Source organism: Mustela putorius, unplaced genomic scaffold (assembly GCF_011764305.1).
Source record: "Mustela putorius furo isolate JIRA1106 unplaced genomic scaffold, ASM1176430v1.1 tig00003898_pilon_pilon_pilon, whole genome shotgun sequence".
In the NCBI taxonomy this organism is placed as follows: Eukaryota; Metazoa; Chordata; class Mammalia; order Carnivora; family Mustelidae; genus Mustela; species Mustela putorius.
The window spans coordinates 18,058,672-18,079,172 of record NW_025422047.1 but is presented as its reverse complement, the minus strand read 5'-3'; the positions used below and the strand labels follow the sequence as shown (position 1 = coordinate 18,079,172).

The 20,501-nt window shown below is 40.6% G+C and overlaps 1 protein-coding gene across 8 annotated transcripts in view; it reads left to right on the top strand.

The window, feature by feature from the left end:
* MYO5A (myosin VA) overlaps positions 1 to 20,501 on the top strand; it is a 189,742-nt gene that overhangs the window by 128,368 nt on the left and 40,873 nt on the right. For all 8 annotated transcript variants that reach the window (XM_045067909.1, XM_045067906.1, XM_045067911.1 and 5 more), the window contains exons 20-25: positions 591 to 747; positions 4,424 to 4,663; positions 5,687 to 5,935; positions 8,090 to 8,183; positions 10,903 to 11,051; positions 15,910 to 16,023. In XM_045067909.1, the coding sequence (XP_044923844.1) occupies positions 591 to 747; positions 4,424 to 4,663; positions 5,687 to 5,935; positions 8,090 to 8,183; positions 10,903 to 11,051; positions 15,910 to 16,023 (1,003 nt within the window). The remainder of the gene's footprint in view (positions 1 to 590; positions 748 to 4,423; positions 4,664 to 5,686; positions 5,936 to 8,089; positions 8,184 to 10,902; positions 11,052 to 15,909; positions 16,024 to 20,501) is intronic.

The following is a 20,501-nucleotide window of genomic DNA, read 5'->3' as shown; positions in this document are numbered from 1 at the left end:
GTCATGAATATGTGCTGGTTAACAATGATTCCACTGAAGAGTTTTCAGCAGCAATTAACAGGAGATCTGGAGGAGAATGAGACTTGAGTGTGATTTACCTATGGGGTAATTTTAATTTAGAACTATCAGTGGAGATGAATTAATGGCAAAGAATTTACGCCCAAACAGGTAGATGAGGGAAAAACATCACACATTAGCAGTGGCTAGATGTAAGAAAGCTGGTCGTGATCAGTTTGGGATTACTGTGGACAGCCAGTCAGCTGTGTAAAGGGGATATATCCTGGGGTAATGAACACTGTCCTAGAAAGAGAGAAGCTTTCTGAGCTTCACTTTCTTTACTGTAATATTGGGGAATGTGGGACATCCTACTTTGCTGGGTTAGGGAAGACTCAAATCAGAAAATGAATGCAAAACTATTTGGAGGAACTATAAATTGCCCTACAAATAAATGACTTAACATGTATAATAGTAGAATAATAACAATGGAGGTACTACTTATTCTGCTGAAGTTATTGGTGCTTTACGTCTGTACAGAATGTAGTCTGGGTTTGTCTGATTACTGACTCTGCACCTCTCTTTTCTTTGGCCAGCTATGCTAAGTTCCTACGCAGAACCAAGGCAGCAACCATTATTCAGAAGTACTGGCGCATGTATATAGTCCGCAAGAGATACAAGATAAGACGATCAGCCACTATTGTTCTTCAGTCTTATTTGCGAGGCTACTTGGCCAGAAATAGATATCATAAGGTGAGGCATTATTTCTAACTTTGTTTATTCATTCCATTAACATTAATCAAATTCCATATCTGTACAAAATACCACAGGGTTTCCTGTGGACATAGAAACTGAATAGAGATAACTGACAATTGAAATATATTTTTAAATATTAAATAAGTACATATATTTATTTATTTTTAAATTTTAAAAATAACATATAATGTATTATTGGTTTCAGAGAAACAGGCCTGTGATTCTTCAGTCTTACTTAACACCCTTTGTTCCTTACAACACATACCCTCCCCAGTGTCCATCACCAGTTGCACCATCCCTCACCACCCTCTCCCGTCCAGCAAACCTCAGTTTGTTATCTGAGATTCAGAGTCTCTTATGGTTTGACTCCCTATCTGGTTTTGTCCTGTTTCAAAGTATATGTATTTGTTAACAGGGTAGTGGAAAAAATACCTTCCTTTTGCCCCTTTATCTGAGTAATTTGAAAAAAGAAGTAACCAAACTGGTTTCCTGTGGCTGCTGTGATAAGTTACCAACAGCTTGGTGGCTTAAAACAACAGAAATGTGGGGGCACCTGGGTGGCTCAGTGGGTTAAAGCCTCTGCCTTCGGCTCAGGTCATGATCCCAGGGTCCTGGGATCAAGCCCCGCATCGGGCTTTCTGCTCGGCAGGGAGCCTGCTTCCTCCTCCCTCTCTCTCTGCCTGCCTCTCTGCCTACTTGTGATCTCTGTCAAAAAAAATAAATAAAATCTTTAAAAAAAAAAAAACAAAAAACAGAAATGTGTTCTCTGAGTCCTGAGACTGGAAGTCTAAAATCAGTATCACTGGGCCAAAATCAGGACATCAGCAGAGCTTGTATTTCCTCCAGAAGCTCTAGCAGAAACTCTGTCTCTTGCCTCTTCCAGCTTCTGCCAGGTCACTGCCACTATCCCTTGTGTTTGTGGCCACATCTCTCCAACTTCTGCCTCCATCCTCACATCATCTTCTCCTCTGTGTGTCTAACTTTGCTTCTCTTGTCTGTTTCCTCTGAGAATGCTCATGATGGATTTGAGGCCTGCTGAGATAATTCACGATAATGCCCCCATCTCAAGACCCTTAATTTTTTAAAAAAAGATTTATTGGAGAGAGATGGAGTGCGAGAGAGAGCACAGGAGCAGGGGGAGGGAGAGGGACAAGCAGGCTCCATGCTCAGCATGGAGCCCGAAAGCAGGTCTCGATCCTACAGCCCTGATCTCACAACCCTGAGATCACGACCTGAGCTGAAATCAAGAGTTGGAAGCCCAACTGGCTGAGCCACCTGGGTGCCCCAAGACCCTTAATTTAGTCACATCTGCAAAGACCATTTTCCCCAAACAAGGTTTGGGGAAACAATCTTTACAGGTCCAGGGATGAGGACCTGATGTCCCTGAGGGACTTTATTCAGCCGACTATGATGAGCTTTGAATAGGTAGAATATCTGACAGAGGGGTAGAAGATTGTACCAAGAATGAAATAGCCTTAGAAGAATTTAACATGGTGAGAAGGAAATAAATTACATTAATGTGGTTAAAAGTTATATTGACTAGAATATGATGCTTCAGCAATTTTTGACAAATAATCATAATATCTCACAATAATCAACCTGACTAGATAACGGATCACCAGATTAATCTTAGTCCTTACCTCTGACAATATATGATCTAATTGATGGAAGGTTTTTATCTCTCTCATTTTGGCAAGGTTTTGAGCTTGGCTTTAGGGTATATTCTCAATAAGCTGGAAATACAGTCTGGATCTTAGAGCTTGGTGGCATTCACCATTAGAAGGAAAATCAGTAGAATGATTGGAGTGACATGTCTCTGGTCACAAGTAGTGAATGGGTTTGTCCAGGTCCTTTTTATGTGTTTATCTTACTTTCTTATTGTGAAATAATTTTATGCAGCAAAGAAAATCAGAAGTTAATGAGGCTTGAATGAGCAAAACACATATAGCTGTGTTTTTGTTTTTTTGTTTAAAGATTTTTATTTATTTATTTATCTGACAGACAAAGATCACAAGCAGGCAGAGAGGCAGGCAGAGGGAGAGGGGGAAGCGGGCTCCCCGCTGAGCAGAGAGCCCGATGCGGGCTTGATCCCAGGACCCTGGGATCATGACCTGAGCCAAAGGCAGAGGCTCAACCCACTGAGCCACCCAGGCACTCCATATAGCTGTGTTTTGAAGAAAATTTGAAAGCATCTACTCCGGGTCTTTCTGCCCATGCCTTCTGGAGCTCTTTCTCTATAGGCATGAGCTTTCAGGGAGAGGTAAAACCTTATTAAACTTGACGTTTTAGATACAACAAACTGGTTGCCCTCCTGAGATGTTACCCCTACCTGAGATGTTTTCCTCAGGGATATCTGAACTGGGTTGTGAGGCCTTCAGTGTAGCAGAGGCAGGCTCTGCCCAACTCAGCTCCCAGTGTGACTAGACACGGTGTGGGTAGCACATTAGAGGCAAGCTCATATACAGGCCGGTAGCACCCCATCAGTGCTCCTTCTGGCTCTGTGCAGGTGCCATTTAATTTCTCTGACTCACTGATGGACATGAGATTGAGAGTGGAAGCTCTAATTATATACTGTTTCCATTTGGCTGAAATTTCAGAAATGGACCAACGTCCGAAGTAACATGGAGAGAAGGAAATGGCATAGGAAAATTGGCATTAATAGCTTTGCCACTGTGTGCTGAGTTTTAAAGTCTGAAAGTGTCTGAAAACCTTCAGTTTTCATCATGGAGTCTTATCCATTTCATCACTAGTCGTCCAGATAAGGCAAGGGGCTCGCTTGGGATTGTTATGCTCAGTGAGAGCTCGGCCTGCCGGCCTCACTGCAGCTTGGTACACACTGACTGGCTGACTGAGCAGAGACTGGAATTAGGAGAGCAGCTGAAAAGGGCATACTTCAACTGCCAAAGGGACTGTTAAGGTCTCCAACAGACCTATGATTTTTTTATACATACATTATGTATGTATATTACATACATTTAAATATCAGTTCTATCACACAGGTTATTGCATAAAATTATAGACTTAGAAATACCTCAAGGTTTTGCTAATTTAACCTTTCTTAAAGTTCAAGAATTTTTTTTTAAATTCAAGAATTGTTTATCATTTCTGGAAATTCTTTATACAATCCCTTCTTGATGGTCTTTATTGACAAATTCATCTCATAAGGCAACCATGTTGTTATAAGTTGTTTGTAAGTTTAGGGGAATATCTTTTTTTTTTTTTTAGAAAATACAATAGAAAATCAAAATTAAGATTAGTTCACTTCATCTTTTATTTTCCTTTTAAAGCTCCATCTCTACCACCTTTGAATTTCATAAGTGGATTCCTGCTACATTTGAAATAGCAACGGGAAATCCTCACTAAAATGGCTTTCCTCAAATGTGGCAAACAAGAGTGTCATTTTGTTTGTTTGTTTGTTTCTGGGGGGAAAGGTGAATAAATCAGTAATAAACTTTGTAGTACCCCTTGTGTCAGCTTCTGCAGTGAAATTACTGGTCATACCTCATGTCTTCAAGCATAGGTTTGTGATACGTAAAATCCAGACAGTACAATACAATGTATCCTTTCCTTTGGGCGGCATCTGGCTTCTCAGCCTGACGTAGCTGGGTTGATGACGTTGAACCTCTAGTCTGGTCCAGGGTCGGACATTACCTGGATTTCCCTTTCTCCACAGATGCTCCGTGAACACAAAGCAGTTATCATTCAGAAGTGGGTGCGGGGCTGGCTGGCTCGCACGCACTACAGGAGGAGCACGCAAGCCATCATCTACCTCCAGTGCTGCTTCCGGCGGATGATGGCCAAACGCGAGCTGAAGAAGCTCAAGATCGAGGCCCGCTCCGTGGAGCGCTACAAGAAGCTGCACATTGGCATGGAGAACAAGATCATGCAGCTGCAACGCAAAGTGGATGAGCAGGTGTGTCTTCCTTGGGACCCCGGGGCAGGGGGCTGCCTAAGGGGGCGGCCGTGGAATGTGGTCAGCAGTGTCTCCCCTTGGCTTCACTTTTCAGTTGAAGCAAAAACGGTAAAATAATAAAGACAGTAATGTTGTTATGGAAAGAGTGACAAACTCATAGGTAAGACTACACCTGCAAGATGAAGGGAGGAAATTATTCTGAGAACACAGCCAGATATACAACATTGCAAACCTTTATGACCAAGAGTCATATTGTACTTTGTACTTTATAAATCTCTTCCATCATTATCGTTCATCTGCATAAATTTTAAGGTTCCTTTTACAGATGAGTTGTTTAGCATTGAGATATGGTGCAAGAGGCAGAAAGATGTCCATTCTCCTGAGTAATGTACAGTCTGTTTGCAGGGATAAAATTTTATTTCCTAGAGATAGTTACCAAGTAATATTTTAGCACATACAAATGATACAGTAGTAATTAATAATACATAAATACCGAGGAGGGCAAAAAAACCCAAAACCAAAACCAAACAAAACCCAGCAAACAGAATAAAGTGAGATTCATCAGGGAGAAGGAGGAATTCACCTGAGTGGGAAGTGTTTTGAGGTAATAAAGAGATTTGTAAATAACTTGTGATTTTGAGCCCATTTTATCATTTTTCTGAATCACCTGCCTAGCGTATGGCTTTCAGTAGAACACTGATTTATATTCAAAAGCAAGTATAGATTTTTCTATTTCTGGTTTAAGAATCAGGAAATTAAGAATTTACTGTGGTAATTCACCTTGTGATCATGAGAAAATCACATCTGTGTTGCTTATGATGTAAAACAGAATTAATTCTGCCTGTTCTCTCTTTGTTTCACTTCAAGAGGTATTGATTATAAAGATTGTGGTTAGTATTTTGGTTAGGTATATTATCAGTGCTAGGGTGATATAGCATGAAAATGATGAATAAATACGGTTTTCTTAAAATACACTTGATGATATATATTCTTATTGTTACTTATATGTGTGTGTATAAAAAGAACAAAGATTACAAATGCCTCATGGAGAAACTGACCAACCTGGAGGGAATATACACCTCTGAGACTGAGAAACTACGAAGTGACTTAGAGCGTCTCCAGCTAAGTGAGGAGGAAGCCAAGGTTGCTACCGGACGGGTCCTCAGTCTGCAGGAGGAAATTGCCAAGCTCCGGAAAGACCTGGAACAAACTCAGTCAGAGAAAAAATCCATTGAGGAGCGTGCAGATAAATACAAACAGGAAACCGAGCAGGTGGGAACTAGTTTTCATATCCCCATCTACTCTTTTCACAAAGTAAATGTGCTGTCGTCATGACCTGGCCATGTGGCCCAAGGTTGATTTCAGTTGAAGGTGAAGTAAAAATGTCAGTTTGTTTACTGTTCATGATTAGTGTTCTCCAAGCATGTCTCCCACTCAGTGGATGAGTAGTTGTAGGTCTTTTAGTAGAACCTTTTGACTCTAGTAAGAACAGAGGCAAAGCATTGTTCTAAGAAGAGAATTAATGGCCAAGAACGTACTCCACACTCTTCTTTTTTAAATACAAAGGTCTAGGTGAAGTGTAGGCTCCTTTTTCTCCAAAAGGATTAACATGATTAAGAAGCCAATCAAGCAGTGAAATGTTGCTAGCTGATAGTAGAGATCTTTCTGGAAAACTGTAAGGCTGTGTTGAGAAGTCCGAGTGGGAGAAGTACAAATGTCTGCACACTTGTAGCCAGGAGCCGTGATGCAGATAGAACAGCAACAACAGTGCTTGTGGACTGGTGTTTTTACTTACAAGTTTATATCAATGTTTATATCAAAGCTTCATTAAATACAGAAAATATTACAGTTCTCAAGCAGCACTGCAATGTATTGTTTAAGCAAAATCAAAGTACCTCAACATAAAGCTTACTTGAAAAAAGTGATAGATTTTCATAAATTCCACTAGAATTACCATCTTTAAATTAAAACAGAGTTGACTGTTGGCTATAACTATTGGCAAGACTCTCAATTTCCTGTGCTTTTTCTGTACTGATTTCTGAATAGATTTTTTTTTCAAGATTTTAGTTGTTTGAGAGAGTACATGCCTGGGATGGGGTAAGGGGCAGAGGGAGAGAGAGAGAAACAGACTCCCCACTGAGCATGAAACCTGACTCAGGGCTCAATCTCATAACCCTGAGATCACAACCCGAGACCAAACTGAAAGTCTGACTCTGCACCTACTATACCACCCAGGCGCCCTGTACTGCTTTCTGAATTTTAATAGGGCTCTCTTTCTCTGTCTCTGACCTCCTGAAAACTTTCTCTTTATAATTAAAGCTATTGCTTTAACGTGTGACTCTTGATCTCAGGGTCACAGTTTGAACCCCACATTGGGCATAGAGTCTACTTTAAAAAGAGAGGAAGGAAGGAAGGGAGGGAGGAAAGGACAGAGGGAGGGAAAAAAGCAAGCTATTACTTAAAGAGTTCCTTGAATTTATGCTTAGAGAAAGGAATTCAAATTTTACTCCACACAAGCACACATTTATGTCAAAGGTGAACTAAGTAAACTATCAACTTTGCGAAGTTTACCTTTGGTTTTAATTTTTGCTTCCTGGGATTCCTCATCCAACTGAGAACTAGAAAGTGAAAGGTCAATGTGTTTTATGTGTAGGGTGTGTGTGTGTGTGTGTGTGTGTGCGCGCGCGCATGCGCTGTGGACAAAATATACATACACGTAACATAAAATTTACCACTTTGACCGTTTTTAAGTGTACAGTTTTGTGACATTTAAGTATTTTCACACTGTTGTAAGGTCAATGCTTAAACATGGAATAAAAGGACTAGTTTGCAACCCTGTAAAACTCTTAAGAGGAGATGAAAGGGAAATTCTCTTCCACAAGACAGACAGCAGGGAGCTTCAGAAGGAATCCAGTGAATTCCAGAACCAAAATGCCCTCTTCATATCTTTCTTAACCTCCTTAATCTCTCTTAATACCTGAATCATCAGTACACTGAAGCTTTTGTTAGGCTTTTGAGGTGAGAAGGCATTTTCATTCTTTCAAGAGCAAATGCTTACTAGGTGCCAGACAGTTGCTAAATGCTCAAGGTACAAAGCAAAACAACAGCAATTTTCTCCATTCTCTAGGAATTGCTGGTCTATTAGGGAAGTAAAAGTCAATAATTTCTAAGGGCTATAAAGAGGCACATCCAAGGCATATCAGGGTCCTGTAGGAGAGACACCTAATTGCAAGGAGTTTCCAGAAAGGCTCTCTGGAGGGGTTAATGCTTGAGCCAGGTTAAAAAAAAAATGACTAGATGGACCTAGGCAAAGAAATGAGGTGCAGAGATGAGGCGGTAAAGAGGGCCTGTGGTGTGGTCTTTAAGTTCAGTATGGGGCGTCCTCTGTCTACTGCAGCCATCTGAGTTGATTGTTTTATTTTATAGCTGGTATCAAGTCTGAAGGAAGAAAATACTTTGCTGAAGCAGGAAAAAGAGACCCTCAATCATCTTATCGTGGAGCAGGCTAAGGAGATGACAGGTAAGACTCATGTGGGTGTAACTTGCCTTACTCCAGCCAAGTTCGGATCAAAGTTTTATATGTTACAACTTTGTTACAACTGCAATGTTTTAAAAAGTTGGGATTGTCAGGGTGCCTGGGTGGCTCAGTGGGTTAAGCCTCTGTCTTCAGCTCAAGTCATGATCTCAGGGTCCTGGGATTGAGCCCCACATCGGGCTCTCTGCTCAGCGGGGAGCCTGCTTTCCCCCCAACCCCCGCCTCTCTGCCTATTTGTGATCTTTGTCTGTCAAATAAATAAAATCTTCAAAAAAAAGAAGCAATTAAAAAAAAAAGTTGAGATTGTCATCAGTAAATTTAAGAAGTTCCAAGAGGCAAGCACTGTAAATATTTTGGTTGGTTTAGTTGGTGAACTTGTAAATCTGGTCTTTCTATGCACAAATGTGAATTCATGTGTGGTCAGTATCCTATGTAATTTTTTTAAAAAATTAATTTTGTTCTGCATGTATGATTTATTAGTTATGACTTATAAGATTCTATTGAATTAGGAAGAAATCGTGAGCTAACGTGTATGTGTCTATATGTATTTATTTATTTTTTGCTAAACCAATGGATATTATTCTCCCAAGATCAGTTATTCTTTTCCACCTAAAATAAAAAGGCAAGTCTAATTTTTTGAGTAGAGAACTAACTAGATGTGAACATTTATTCTATCAGCTATTTGTGAGATAGGTAAGAATGATGGTAATTTACAAGGAGTATACGCGTATATAAATGCGGGCTAAGAAGATATGGGTTGAAGCTATAGAAATTGGTGGGGGAGACAAAGTGAAAGAGATGGATTGGAGTGAGGATATAGTAAATGAAGAGAATCACCAGAATGTTATCCTTTTTGATATGGTTTTCAAAAAAGGAATAACAATTTTCTAAAGTATTGAGATGATGTATTATGACAATAATGGTGTATTACTACTGTTGAGGAAACTGAGGGAGAAAAGTACCTATTTTTTTTTTTAAGATTTTATTTATTTATTTGACAGAGAGAAATCACAAGTACACTGAGAGGCAGGCAGAGAGAGAGAGAGAGAGAAGGAAGCAGGCTCCCTGCCGAGCAGAGAGCCCGATGCGGGACTCGATCCCGGGACCCTGAGATCATGACCTGAGCTGAAGGCAGCGGCTTAACCCACTGAGCCACCCAGGCGCCCGAAAAGTACCTATTTTTGAGTAAAATTAATGAGATAAGTTGTTAGAGTGTTAAATTTTAGATGTCAGCTAAGATGTGCTGAAAACAAATTGAGATTAAAGATTAGAGACAGGAAGAAATAGGCCTTAAGGTATCCATTAAAGCTATGATGATAAGAGAACCCCTTGTGCTTTTCCCTCCACTATGTCTTCCCTCCCAGTTAAAGGGCATATTGTAAAGGAAAGAGAAGAAATCCGGAATTAAGCCTTATAGGGTAACCACAAGTAAAGGATAAGGTGAAGAAAAGAAACTAGAAAAAAAAAAGTTGATAGGGGATATTAAAAACAGTCACTAAAGATATGGAAAGAAGGCTGCTAGGATGCAGAATGTGATGGAAAGATCCAGAATGACAAGAATACTTGAAACTGGATGAGAAGAACAAAGAACTAACATGAGATTTGCCTAGGGAAGATATCTTGGTAGCCTTAGGCAGCTTCTGCAAATTGGTAGGACCAATTCTGCAAATTGGTAAGAATAAAAGGAAATTTATGGAATGTGATAGGGAGGAGAAATTCTTTCATTCCTTCACTCACACATTATGAAAGCCCTACACTAGGGAAGCACTGTGGCACCAGGGAAGCAGTTGTGACAGGACACTTGCAGCCCTCACCCTTACGGAGCTACAAGAGAAAGAGATGGTGAAGCAGTTGGAGCAGGCAAGGAAGGCTAAGATTTAGCATGAAACATGAGAATAAAATGGGCCATGTAAATGTTAGGAAGCTTAATATTTATAAATGTGACTGGTTGGCTTATTTAGGTAAAACATACAGCTGAGATCTGAGGCTGTTTACTTTGCTTTATCTGCAGTCAGGAGCTCATCTCCTATCTCCAGATGACATCCCAGGCAAATGTGAGCCACTAGCAACAGAGACAGCAGAGCGGGGTGGTAAATGGAAAGGTTGAGGTACCCCCGGCAACACACAAGAGATGTGACACAGATGGCCAGGCATGGGGGTCTTATCTGGTTAGAAATGGGGGAGTGATAGGACTGTGGAGGGTCAATATGCTGGAAATATTGTAAGATCTCAGCCTAGAGAGTGAGGTGAGCAGAGTGTTGACATAGGACATGGACAGCTGGGTTCGCTGAGAAGTCACTGCTTCCTCAGAGATCTGAGGAGTATCTCTGACTTTTTGACAGAGTACACTAATTTGGACAAAAGAATTTTATGATAGCCTGAAACAGAATATTGGAATAAATAATACTTTAGTTACTAAACAATGCCTGGTGAAAGTTTATCAAGGATGTGCTATAACCAGTGAATGATCTAGTGGCATTGAATCCTTAGTACATAGAAGAACTCAGTAGATGATTGCTGTTATTCACAAACTTTTTTTTTTTTGTCATATTTGCTCTTCCCTACATTCACTAAGATACTCTTCATAGTTCTTGGCGCTAGAAGTAAAACACTTTGCAGAGAAACTGGAAGTCAGTGAACATGTTTGTCCTCTTGAATTCTGGAGAGCCATCTTTGTAATGCTTTCCCCTCTTCTTTCTTTCAGAGACTATGGAGAAGAAGTTAGTAGAAGAAACGAAACAACTGGAACTCGATCTTAATGATGAGAGGCTGAGATACCAGAACCTTCTGAATGAGTTCAGTCGCTTAGAAGAACGATATGATGACCTCAAGGAAGAGATGACTCTGATGGTGGTGAGTCAAACACTTGCTTCTTTGAAAATGAAATATTTAAGCACATACAAAAGCAGAACAGTGGAATGAATCCCATGTACTCCACGTACTCATGATCCAATTCCAAAACGGCCAACACATTTCTACCCCTACTCTACCCTCCTTTGCACATTGTCCAATGGTTTGAGTTGTAAAGCAAATCCTGCAAATCATCTAACTTTATTTGTGAATACTTTGTAAAGTCAAACACTTTAAAGACTGGGTCATATACTTTGTCGTACATACTGGGTGACTTGATGTAAAATTTTCATATAAAACAAATATTTATATAATTGAGTATTTACTGGTTGTTGTGATTGCAAAGATAGATTCCTACAAAAAGAAAATTCAGTCTCTATTTTTACAAATTATCTATTTCAAGAACTCTTCTCCATCTACCAACATACCTCTTGTACTTTTTTTTTTTTTTTTTTTTTTTTTTCAAGATTTTATTTATTTATTTGACAGAGAGAAATCACAAGTAGATGGAGAGGCAGGCAGAGAGAGAGAGAGAGGGAAGCAGGCTCCCTGCTGAGCAGAGAGCCCGATGCGGGACTCGATCCCAGGACCCTGAGATCATGACCTGAGCCGAAGGCAGCGGCTTAACCCACTGAGCCACCCAGGCGCCCACCTCTTGTACTTTTAATAGTTCTACACAGTCTCTCTGTTCTACTTATCCTACTGTCAGGAGACAAAGTGTTCTCTAGCTCTCTTGTTCCCTGTAAGTATCAGCCTTGAGGGTAACCTCATGGTACAAATGGCTAGAAATGCTTTGAAATATCTCTTATAAAAACAAGATAATTTGAGATCTGTGGCATAGAATATTTGGTTCAAATTTTGCTTCTATCTGGATCCTTTGACAACGTTTTTAAAAATGTAACATTTAAAAAGTCAAAATGGGGGCACCTGGGTGGCTCAGTGGGTTAAGCCTCTGCCTTCGGCTCAGGTCATGATCTCAGGGTCCTGGGATCGAGCCCCACATCGGGCTCTCTGCTCAGCAGGGAGCCTGCTTCCCCCCTCTCTCTCTGCCTGCCTCTTTACCTACTTGTGATCTCGCCCTCTCTCTGTCAAATAAATAAATTTAAAAAAATAAATAAATAAAATAAAAAGTCAAAATGAAGGAGATTATGTAACACAAATGAAATCAATTTGTCACTTGGAAGAGAGAAAACCTGGTCTCAAAGAGGTTAATTTAAATGCCACAGTTGGACTGTTATTTCAAACCTTGCTACTCTTATCAGTAGCAATAATTTTTATGTGACATAACGAAATTAGAAATAAGAGTAGGTCACCGTTACTCTTACTGACAAACCGAAGGACAAATCAGTAGGTCTTGTCTCCCTTGATCTCCTTGCTGCACTTGGCCTTGTTGAAATCTTTCCTCCTTCACATTCGCCCATTTTTAGCTTTCTTTGTTGGAGTCCTTTTCTTCTGTACTGGAATATCATGCTCCCCAGAGTTCCATTTTTGGATCTATTTTAATTCTATTTACTGAATAACTATGCCAGCATTTGTGGTGAATCTATACTTTGATTATAGTTAGAGCTAAGTTTCGTGTCCTACAAGGTGTTTCGAGATACTTGGGATATTAAGAAGTGGCATTGGGAAAAGAAATGATCATGATCATATAAATGTAGGAATCACTAGTTGAAACAAAGAGATTGTTTTTCCTACAGAATTTCCTGGATTCTTTAATACTGCATGCCTGGTTAAAAAAAAATAAAAAATACTGCATTCCTTGGGAACCTCAGAAAATAAAATGAGAGAAGCATGTGCCATGTAGTCATCACTTTCTGAGCACATTCTGGGAAATATCTGTGAGGTTAATGGGTCTCCTTCTTAGAGAGGTAGCTGTGTCTAGAAAAGACCCTCCAGCAGTAATGGCCATCCTCCAGCAACTTAGCAGGGCTGTTCTTTCCCACTGGGTAAGTTTCTGCCTGCTAGCCATTCTGTCCCCAGCAATGTTGTGGAAAAAAGATGTAATCAAGTTCCGGGTGCAGCTCAGCAGCTTGATTTCTGATTTCTCAGCCTATAATCCTCTCCCCAGTGTGCCTGTGACTCATTGTCATTCCTCTTGGTTGACAAAATGGGCAGAGGGAGGGAAAAGGAAAATAGCAGAGGAAGGAAGATCAGAGTCTGCTTGCTTCCTACTGCTTGAGACCAGCTCTTCAGTAAGTCTCCTTTCCCAGCTCCAGACACAGCCAAGATTGCAGTCTTTAAGAAGATGTTTGCCAAGAATTGCAGAGAATTAAAAAATGGACTTTATAATTTAGGATTAATTAAATAATAGCAATATCTTATTTTAATGTGTAGGTAGAAGCTTCACAACTGACAGATGGGTACTTGGCTCATATTTCATTGAGGCTGTTCTGCAGATGGAGCGCTCACGGCCACAGTGCTTAGGAAGCCTTAGTGGTAAACGGAGTCCTCAAATAGATGGCAGGAGACTTTGGGGAGGGGAACTGATAGACTGCTGCAGGACCTCTGGGGATCTGTGTAGTAACACAGGGGCCAACGTTCACACCACTGATTACCAGGGTCTAGATTTGTTGGCCCTGATACCAGGAAGTGCTGTGGATTTTCCTTCAGGGACATTCAGTTGTGGAGTAGAGGCAAGGAAGAAGACACTAAATCCAGGGCGAAGGAGATTCAAGCAGACACTGAAACAGCAATGAGGCAATGGAATGCAGGCTTGTAAAGTGTTGCATGATTCATCCCCAATAAGGAGGGAGTCCAGCGTGTCAACAATGGGATCATTAACCTTGACAGACAGAGTAAAACAGATTCAAGAAAAGAAGGAATTGTTGGAGACATGACAGATTAAAAGAGGACGGATGAGATCCAGATCTTGAAGGAGCACTTGATGATCAAGTAGGATGTTTGTCCTTGTAATTGAACAGCATATGGGTTAAAAACATGGGGAACAAGGCCAGGCATAGGGGAGTTGTCACCTTACTGCAGGGTCCTAACAGTGATGGAGCATCTGTTCACATGAGTTGAATCCTTGTTATATGCCAAGCAATATGCTAACTCTTTACTTGCACTATCCTATTTAATCTTCACATAAACCCGATTAGGCAGATAATACTATTATTCACCTTTTCCTGATGATGAAAGTGAGGCCTGGAGAAGCTGGAGAAAGGGCACATAAATGGCAGACCTGGAATTCCTACCCAGCTCCCTCTTACTTCAGACCCAGAGCATTTAACCACTACCTTGTATCCAGAAGTTACATTAAATAGCGAATATGCAGTGTTGCCTCTATTCAAACCTTAAAGTATTTGTTGTTTAGTGACACACACCTGAGGGAAAATAGAGGTCTCACTCATCTTTAATAAGCTTATCAAAAAGCCTTTGTCCAGGTATTTCGGAGGACCTATCTATTTCTCTTAATGATACAACTAATTTATTAATATTCACCTTCTCATACAACTGTTGGCTAGGAAATTTGTGTGAGGTTGTTTGTGTACGTACACAGTAAATCCAAGTGCCCTTGACTTTATGTGGGATGACTGTTCCTTTTAGTGTGTACCCTAGCTTCTAGGTAATTTCAGAAGTTCCAGGGTTCTTGGATCTTCCTTATGCACTGGAATACAGGTTGGGGTGGCAGGCTTTCATCTGGCCCTGGATGCTGGCTTTCCTTTGGTCATATGGCTTGCTCTGCTCTGTAAGCTGGACATGGGAGAGAAAGAGGCAGAGAAGCTCTTTGGGACTCTGGCTCTTCCTGTGGCTGGGGGTAGAGTAAAGGAAATTGGACAGGTCAGAAAAGCTTCCACATGTCCTTCTGAAGCTCCCAAAGCCAGTAACCCTGTGAGATGCAGGTCACTGAAACTTTCCACCTCTTCTGCAGGGGGTACCCTAGGAGTGAGGGGCACAAAATCCAGCTTTTTTATTGCTTCTCTCTTCAAGTCATTCTCTAACCACCTCACCTACAGACAGGGAAGACTGCAATTGTTTAATTTCTCTGTTTTCCATAAGCATTCTGAACGCTAATCTCATAGTTACCACATGTCATAGAAATGTTACCTGAACTCCTGAATTAATAACCCCAGGATGTCAGAGGGTTCCTTTCCTGCATGGCTCATCCTCTCCACTGCTGAATCCTGAGATTCAACTTCATACACAAAAGTGACAGAAATTATAGTCACCTGTGTAGAACCCCTCTCCTTTTTTCCATTTGTGCTCAAATACAATGGAGTAAAAATGATGATGCTATCATTAAACATATTTCTTGAACTTTTTACTAAGTTTTATTTAATTGCAACACTGAAGTCAATGTTTGATTGCTAAGGCATTATACCTACACTTCACCCAGTGTGACTGGCCACTCACAACTTAAGAAATCCAAAGCAGGGGCTCCTGGGTGGCTCATTGGGTTAAGCATCTGACTTTGGTTCAGGTCATGATCTCAGGGTCCTGGGACCAAGCCCTGTGTCAGGCTCCCTGCTCATCAAGGAGTCTGCTTACCCCTCTCCCTTTGCCCCTAATCCTGCTCATGTCTCTCTTCTCTCTCTCTCTCTCTCTCAAATAAATAAATAAATGAAATTTAAAAACAAAACAAACAACTCAAAGGGGACTCTGCTAATAATCATAGATAATTTTTGTTTGAGCATTTGGTTTTGTGACTTTTCTTGTTGTGCCCTACTGATGCATCTTTCTCTCTGAGGAGCTCAGAAAGTGACCCTTTTGTGAGGGTTTGTTAAGGACAACACGGAACACACTGGGCATGAGAATAGCAAGTCAGTGAGTGGGGATTAGAACCAAGTTGAGGTGAGTGCTGTTTTACTATAACTGGTTTAATTATATTATGTTAACTATACGTGGTTTATCTGCCTTGCAGAATGTGCCCAAGCCTGGACACAAGAGAACAGACTCCACCCATAGCAGCAATGAGTCCGAATACACCTTTAGCTCTGAAATTGCAGAAACCGAAGATATGCCATTGAGGACAGAGGTACATTTTAGATGCCTGTCACTACAAGTAGGATGTGACCCTGCTGTTCAGAGAGAACATTTCTACTGCAGAACAGAGCTCATTTGCCTATAAATGTAACAGTTGTTTCAAACTCTTTATATTTCGTAAGTGATTAATGGGTGCTTAATTAGCTTATTAATTATTACTTATATTTTCTTATATGTACATATATACTTATTACAGATGTTTTTTGATCAATAGACATTTTAATTTTTAATGTAATTCTGAGAACCAGATTTTCACTTTTGTAGTTTTAACATACCCCATTATAAAAAAACACAGCCTGTTATGAATTTCAGACTGGGGCAGATTATTTTAATAATAAGTCTTTTGTCCTTGAATATTATAAATAACCAATGCCCAAGAGTTTAGCAAGACTACTGTCTCCGCTTGATGACATTTTACCAATGTAATTTTTGTCCACAAAAATGTAAGAAAATAGCTCATAAATCTGCCTTAGTGTTTGTGTTATGTGGTATGAAACCAAAATAGCACATACTGTAACTCCAAGAGTACAGTGACTTTAAGTTAGATTGTTCCCAAACCAATTCTCAGATCTTCTTTTCAAACATGCTATTAGTTTCACTAACGCATAATTCAGGCACTACTCTTCTATTTTTATATCATATTCTGAGAAAATGGCCAAGTCAGAAATAGACTGCTTCTGGCAGAACAGCCGAAGAAAACTGAATGATTCTTTCCTTTCTTGTCTTAGTTTTACTCAGGAATGAAGAGTTTCTGCCATCTCGTTCTGTTCATTTTTAGGAAAAGTATCATATAGTTGGAATCATACATACAAGAACCCTAAATTAACTTATCCAAGGTCACAGCGTGTAAGTAGCTGAGCCAGTATTCTAACCGAGGCTGTTTGAAACCTCATGCTCTGTCTGCTTCCTTGCATCCGGTCATTTTACACTGGTTCTCCAGTCCGTTTCTCTCTGTAGCTAACGTTAGCTTGCAGACCACTGGTGGAGCAGGATGGCCACTGTACAGTGGGATAGAGGTGCCAGTCATTCACTGCTGCGTAACAAACCATCCCAAACTTCAGTGGTTTCAAACCACAGCAATTTATTCATGTTCACACTCTGAATTCTGACTGGGAGGTTCGCCTGCTGCACATGGGATGCGCCTCCCTGTATCTCAGCCCAAGGAAGAGGACCTTGGGTTTCTGCAAGCAACTTCTCTGTTCAGTGGCATGGTGAATGCACTCAGACAGTGTAAGAGCAAAAAATGCCAGGTCTTGTGGGGCCAGGCCCAGAACCAGCTCTGTGTCAGTTCTGCCACATTCTAGGTCATAGCAAATTACCAGACCAGCCCAGACTCCATGGAAAGGGGGTAGACCTCATTTCTTGATAGGTGAAAAGACATTTGCATTGAGAGCCATCCCTGGTGACCATCTTTGGAGACCACCACAAAGTTAGACTTTGAAGGTTTCAGAATTACAACCTCTAGTGAATTTAGAGTCTCCAGTGGATCTAACAGTTTTAGGATTGCATCCAGTGGGTCTTCATGGGATACTCACTCCCAGCAGTCCGAGGGAAGCATGTCTACACATTGTCGGTGCCCGTGTAACACAGCTTGAGCAGCTCCTGCTAGGGCCCGGAAAGCTGTGGCAGAACGGCTATGTCCGCTGCAGGTTATTTTGTATTAAAATCAGGACAAAGAGACTTATTCATAGGTTTGATTGAGGACATTACGTTTTCAACATCAAAAACTCTTCTGTGCTTTACCTGATTTTTACTAGTAAGTGTATTTGTCAGTGTCTTTACTCTTTTCAAGTTTGTCCAAATTCTTAGATTTGAGGGGAGAGTTAACCTTGTTTCTAATTCTCACCTGTATTTCTGCTGACTTTTCTCAAATTAAGAGTTAGTTTAGGGGCACCTGGGTGACTTAGTTGGTTAAGCATCCAACACTTGATCTCTGCTTAGGTATGATCTCAAGATTGTGGTTTAAGCCCCTTGATGGGTCCTACTCTGGGCGAAGAAACTACTTAAAAAAAAGAGAGAGAGCTTAGAGTGGGATTCAGTATCTTGCTCATCTGTTTTGAATAATGAAGAATGAACTGTGCGAGGGCGCAGGCAGGTCTGGAGTGTTGTGTATTGTCCTTCACATGCACTAACCATCGGCAGTAGGTCATACACCTGGAAGACTCTCAGGAATGGGAAAGGCTTTTCACTTAAACCAGTCATTTTCCTCCTTGTGACTAAGTGCATGTGTCTGAAATGTGGCCGGCTCTGGTTAGAAGGGTTGTCTTGGCCACTGGACAGACTATAATAACTTTCGTCCTTGGAACTGAGTCCATAGCCAGAGCCTCATTCACTCTGTGCCTCAGTTTCCTCGTCTGTGAAGTGAGAGGCTATGATTATTATCTGACTTCAGAGTGGTGTTTTGAAGATCGAGTTAATTCCTATAAAGTACATATAACAGTGTTTGATACATAGTAAGTGTCCAATAAATCCATGTTTTTGTTCTAATAAACAGGTTTCCAGAGATTGTCCTATAATTTTGATTGGGTGTGGTTAGGACCAGAAAGATAAAAATCTGTAAAACTGGTAATAGAAAAAGAGAAATTGATGATCAGAAGGGAAGTTGGGTGGGAGAGGAGTATCAGACTAAGACAATGGCTGTGAACTTGCAGTTCTGATTCCTTTTGACTTCCAGGTTTGTGTTTCTCCCTGCAAGTGCTTCTGCAACAGCCAGGTTTACAGATTGCCCCTAACGAAGTAAAGGAGCACCTCTTACTTTATGTAGTATTCCCAAGTAGCTCCTTCAGAATCTGGTGCCAGGAAAATAATGGGCTTCCTCTTGGTTATGAGTTGATTTTTTTTTTAAATTTAAAATAGGAGTTTTTCAGACTGTTTTGAAACACAGAATTCTAACCTCAGACATGTAATAACAGCAAAATTGGATAGAAAAAAGAACTGATGTCTTTCTAGCTTTGCCAAACCTGTGATTTGTTGTTCACAAGTCACACTGGCACCTGCATGGCTGTTTCCGTCTGGAGAAGTCACCTGCCAGCTCCACCTGCTGTGCAGCCCTCCCATGCCCACAGCACCTCAGGGTCCAAGCATTCTTTTGAAAGCTTTGCTTCTCTCTGCTCTGTCATGCACCTTTCTTAGTAGCCATCAGCTCATTATCGCAGCTCTGCTTCTGCCCCTGAGCTTCCTCACATCCATGAAAGCCAGGGAAAGGGTCACCACAACCTCCTCAGCTGTTGTTAACAGTAATTCCAGAAAGACTGCAGACCTATGCTGGTAATTTTGTGAATACATTCTCTTGTCTTCTGGCTTTTCCTCAGATGAGAGACCAGGATTTTTTAGGTCAGTTTTAAAACTTCACTCTCTTAGAAAAGGACTGGATGATAAAGTCTCTTCTTCTTCTTTTTTTTTAAAGACTTAATTAATTTATTTGACAGAGAGATCACAAGTTGACAGAGAGGCAGACAGTGGGGGGCGGGTTAGGGAGGAAATCAGGCTCCCTGCTGAGCAGAGAGCCCAATGTGGGGCTTGATCCCAGAACCCTGAGATCATGACCTGGGCTAAAGGCAGAGGCTTAACCCACTGATCCAGGTGCCCCAATAAAGTCCCTTCTAAGGAAGGAAAGGAAAGCAAAACCCCAGAAACTTCTTTGAGCCAGATGGCCCTATCTTCCTTCTTGCTCATGTGGCACAGAGAAGACCAATGCTATCTCTCTGACTAGATACATCATTACAGATAAGAATGGACACCGTGCAGAGCACTCTTAAATTGTTACCAGTCCTTATGCCTAAGCAATTTTGCAGTTGTCAGATAATATTTTTTTTTATTCTTCCATCTCTGTAGAATTTTGTTTTTATCTAGTAGTCAACTAATTCTTTATGCAGTATTTGCTAATATCTAAAAAGTTACCCCATTCCATTTTTAAAGTTAAGAAAAAAATTTTTTTTCTTTTTTAGAGAGAAAATGAGTGAGCACCAGTCTGGGCAGGGTGGGGGGAAGAGGGAGAGAGAGAAAGAACCATAATCAGGCTCCACAGCCAACATGGAGCCCAACACCCCAGCTCAATCTCACAACCCTGAGATCTCATGATCTAAGCCAAAATCAAGAGTTGGACATTTAAAGGACCAAGCCATGCAGGTGCCCCACCCTGATCCATTTAAATGAGAAGATTCCTTTTAAACAAAAATGCCCATTCAAGATTGATAGGGATGATTCCCAAATGATGATATCTTAAGTACAATGAAGGAAGTTAGGAGGTGAAGTCTTATATTACAGTGTAAAGAAAGATAAAGTAATTAAAATTTTCAGGGACATATTCATCATTAATGGATGAACAAACATTAAAAACACATGAATGGAATGTTTACATTGTAAATAAGCTAAAATACAAGTATTTGTGGGATGTATAGAAATGAGTTTTTATAGAAATGAAAATCTATAGTAATTTCACATTTAGGCAGGGTATTATGTCTGTTCTGT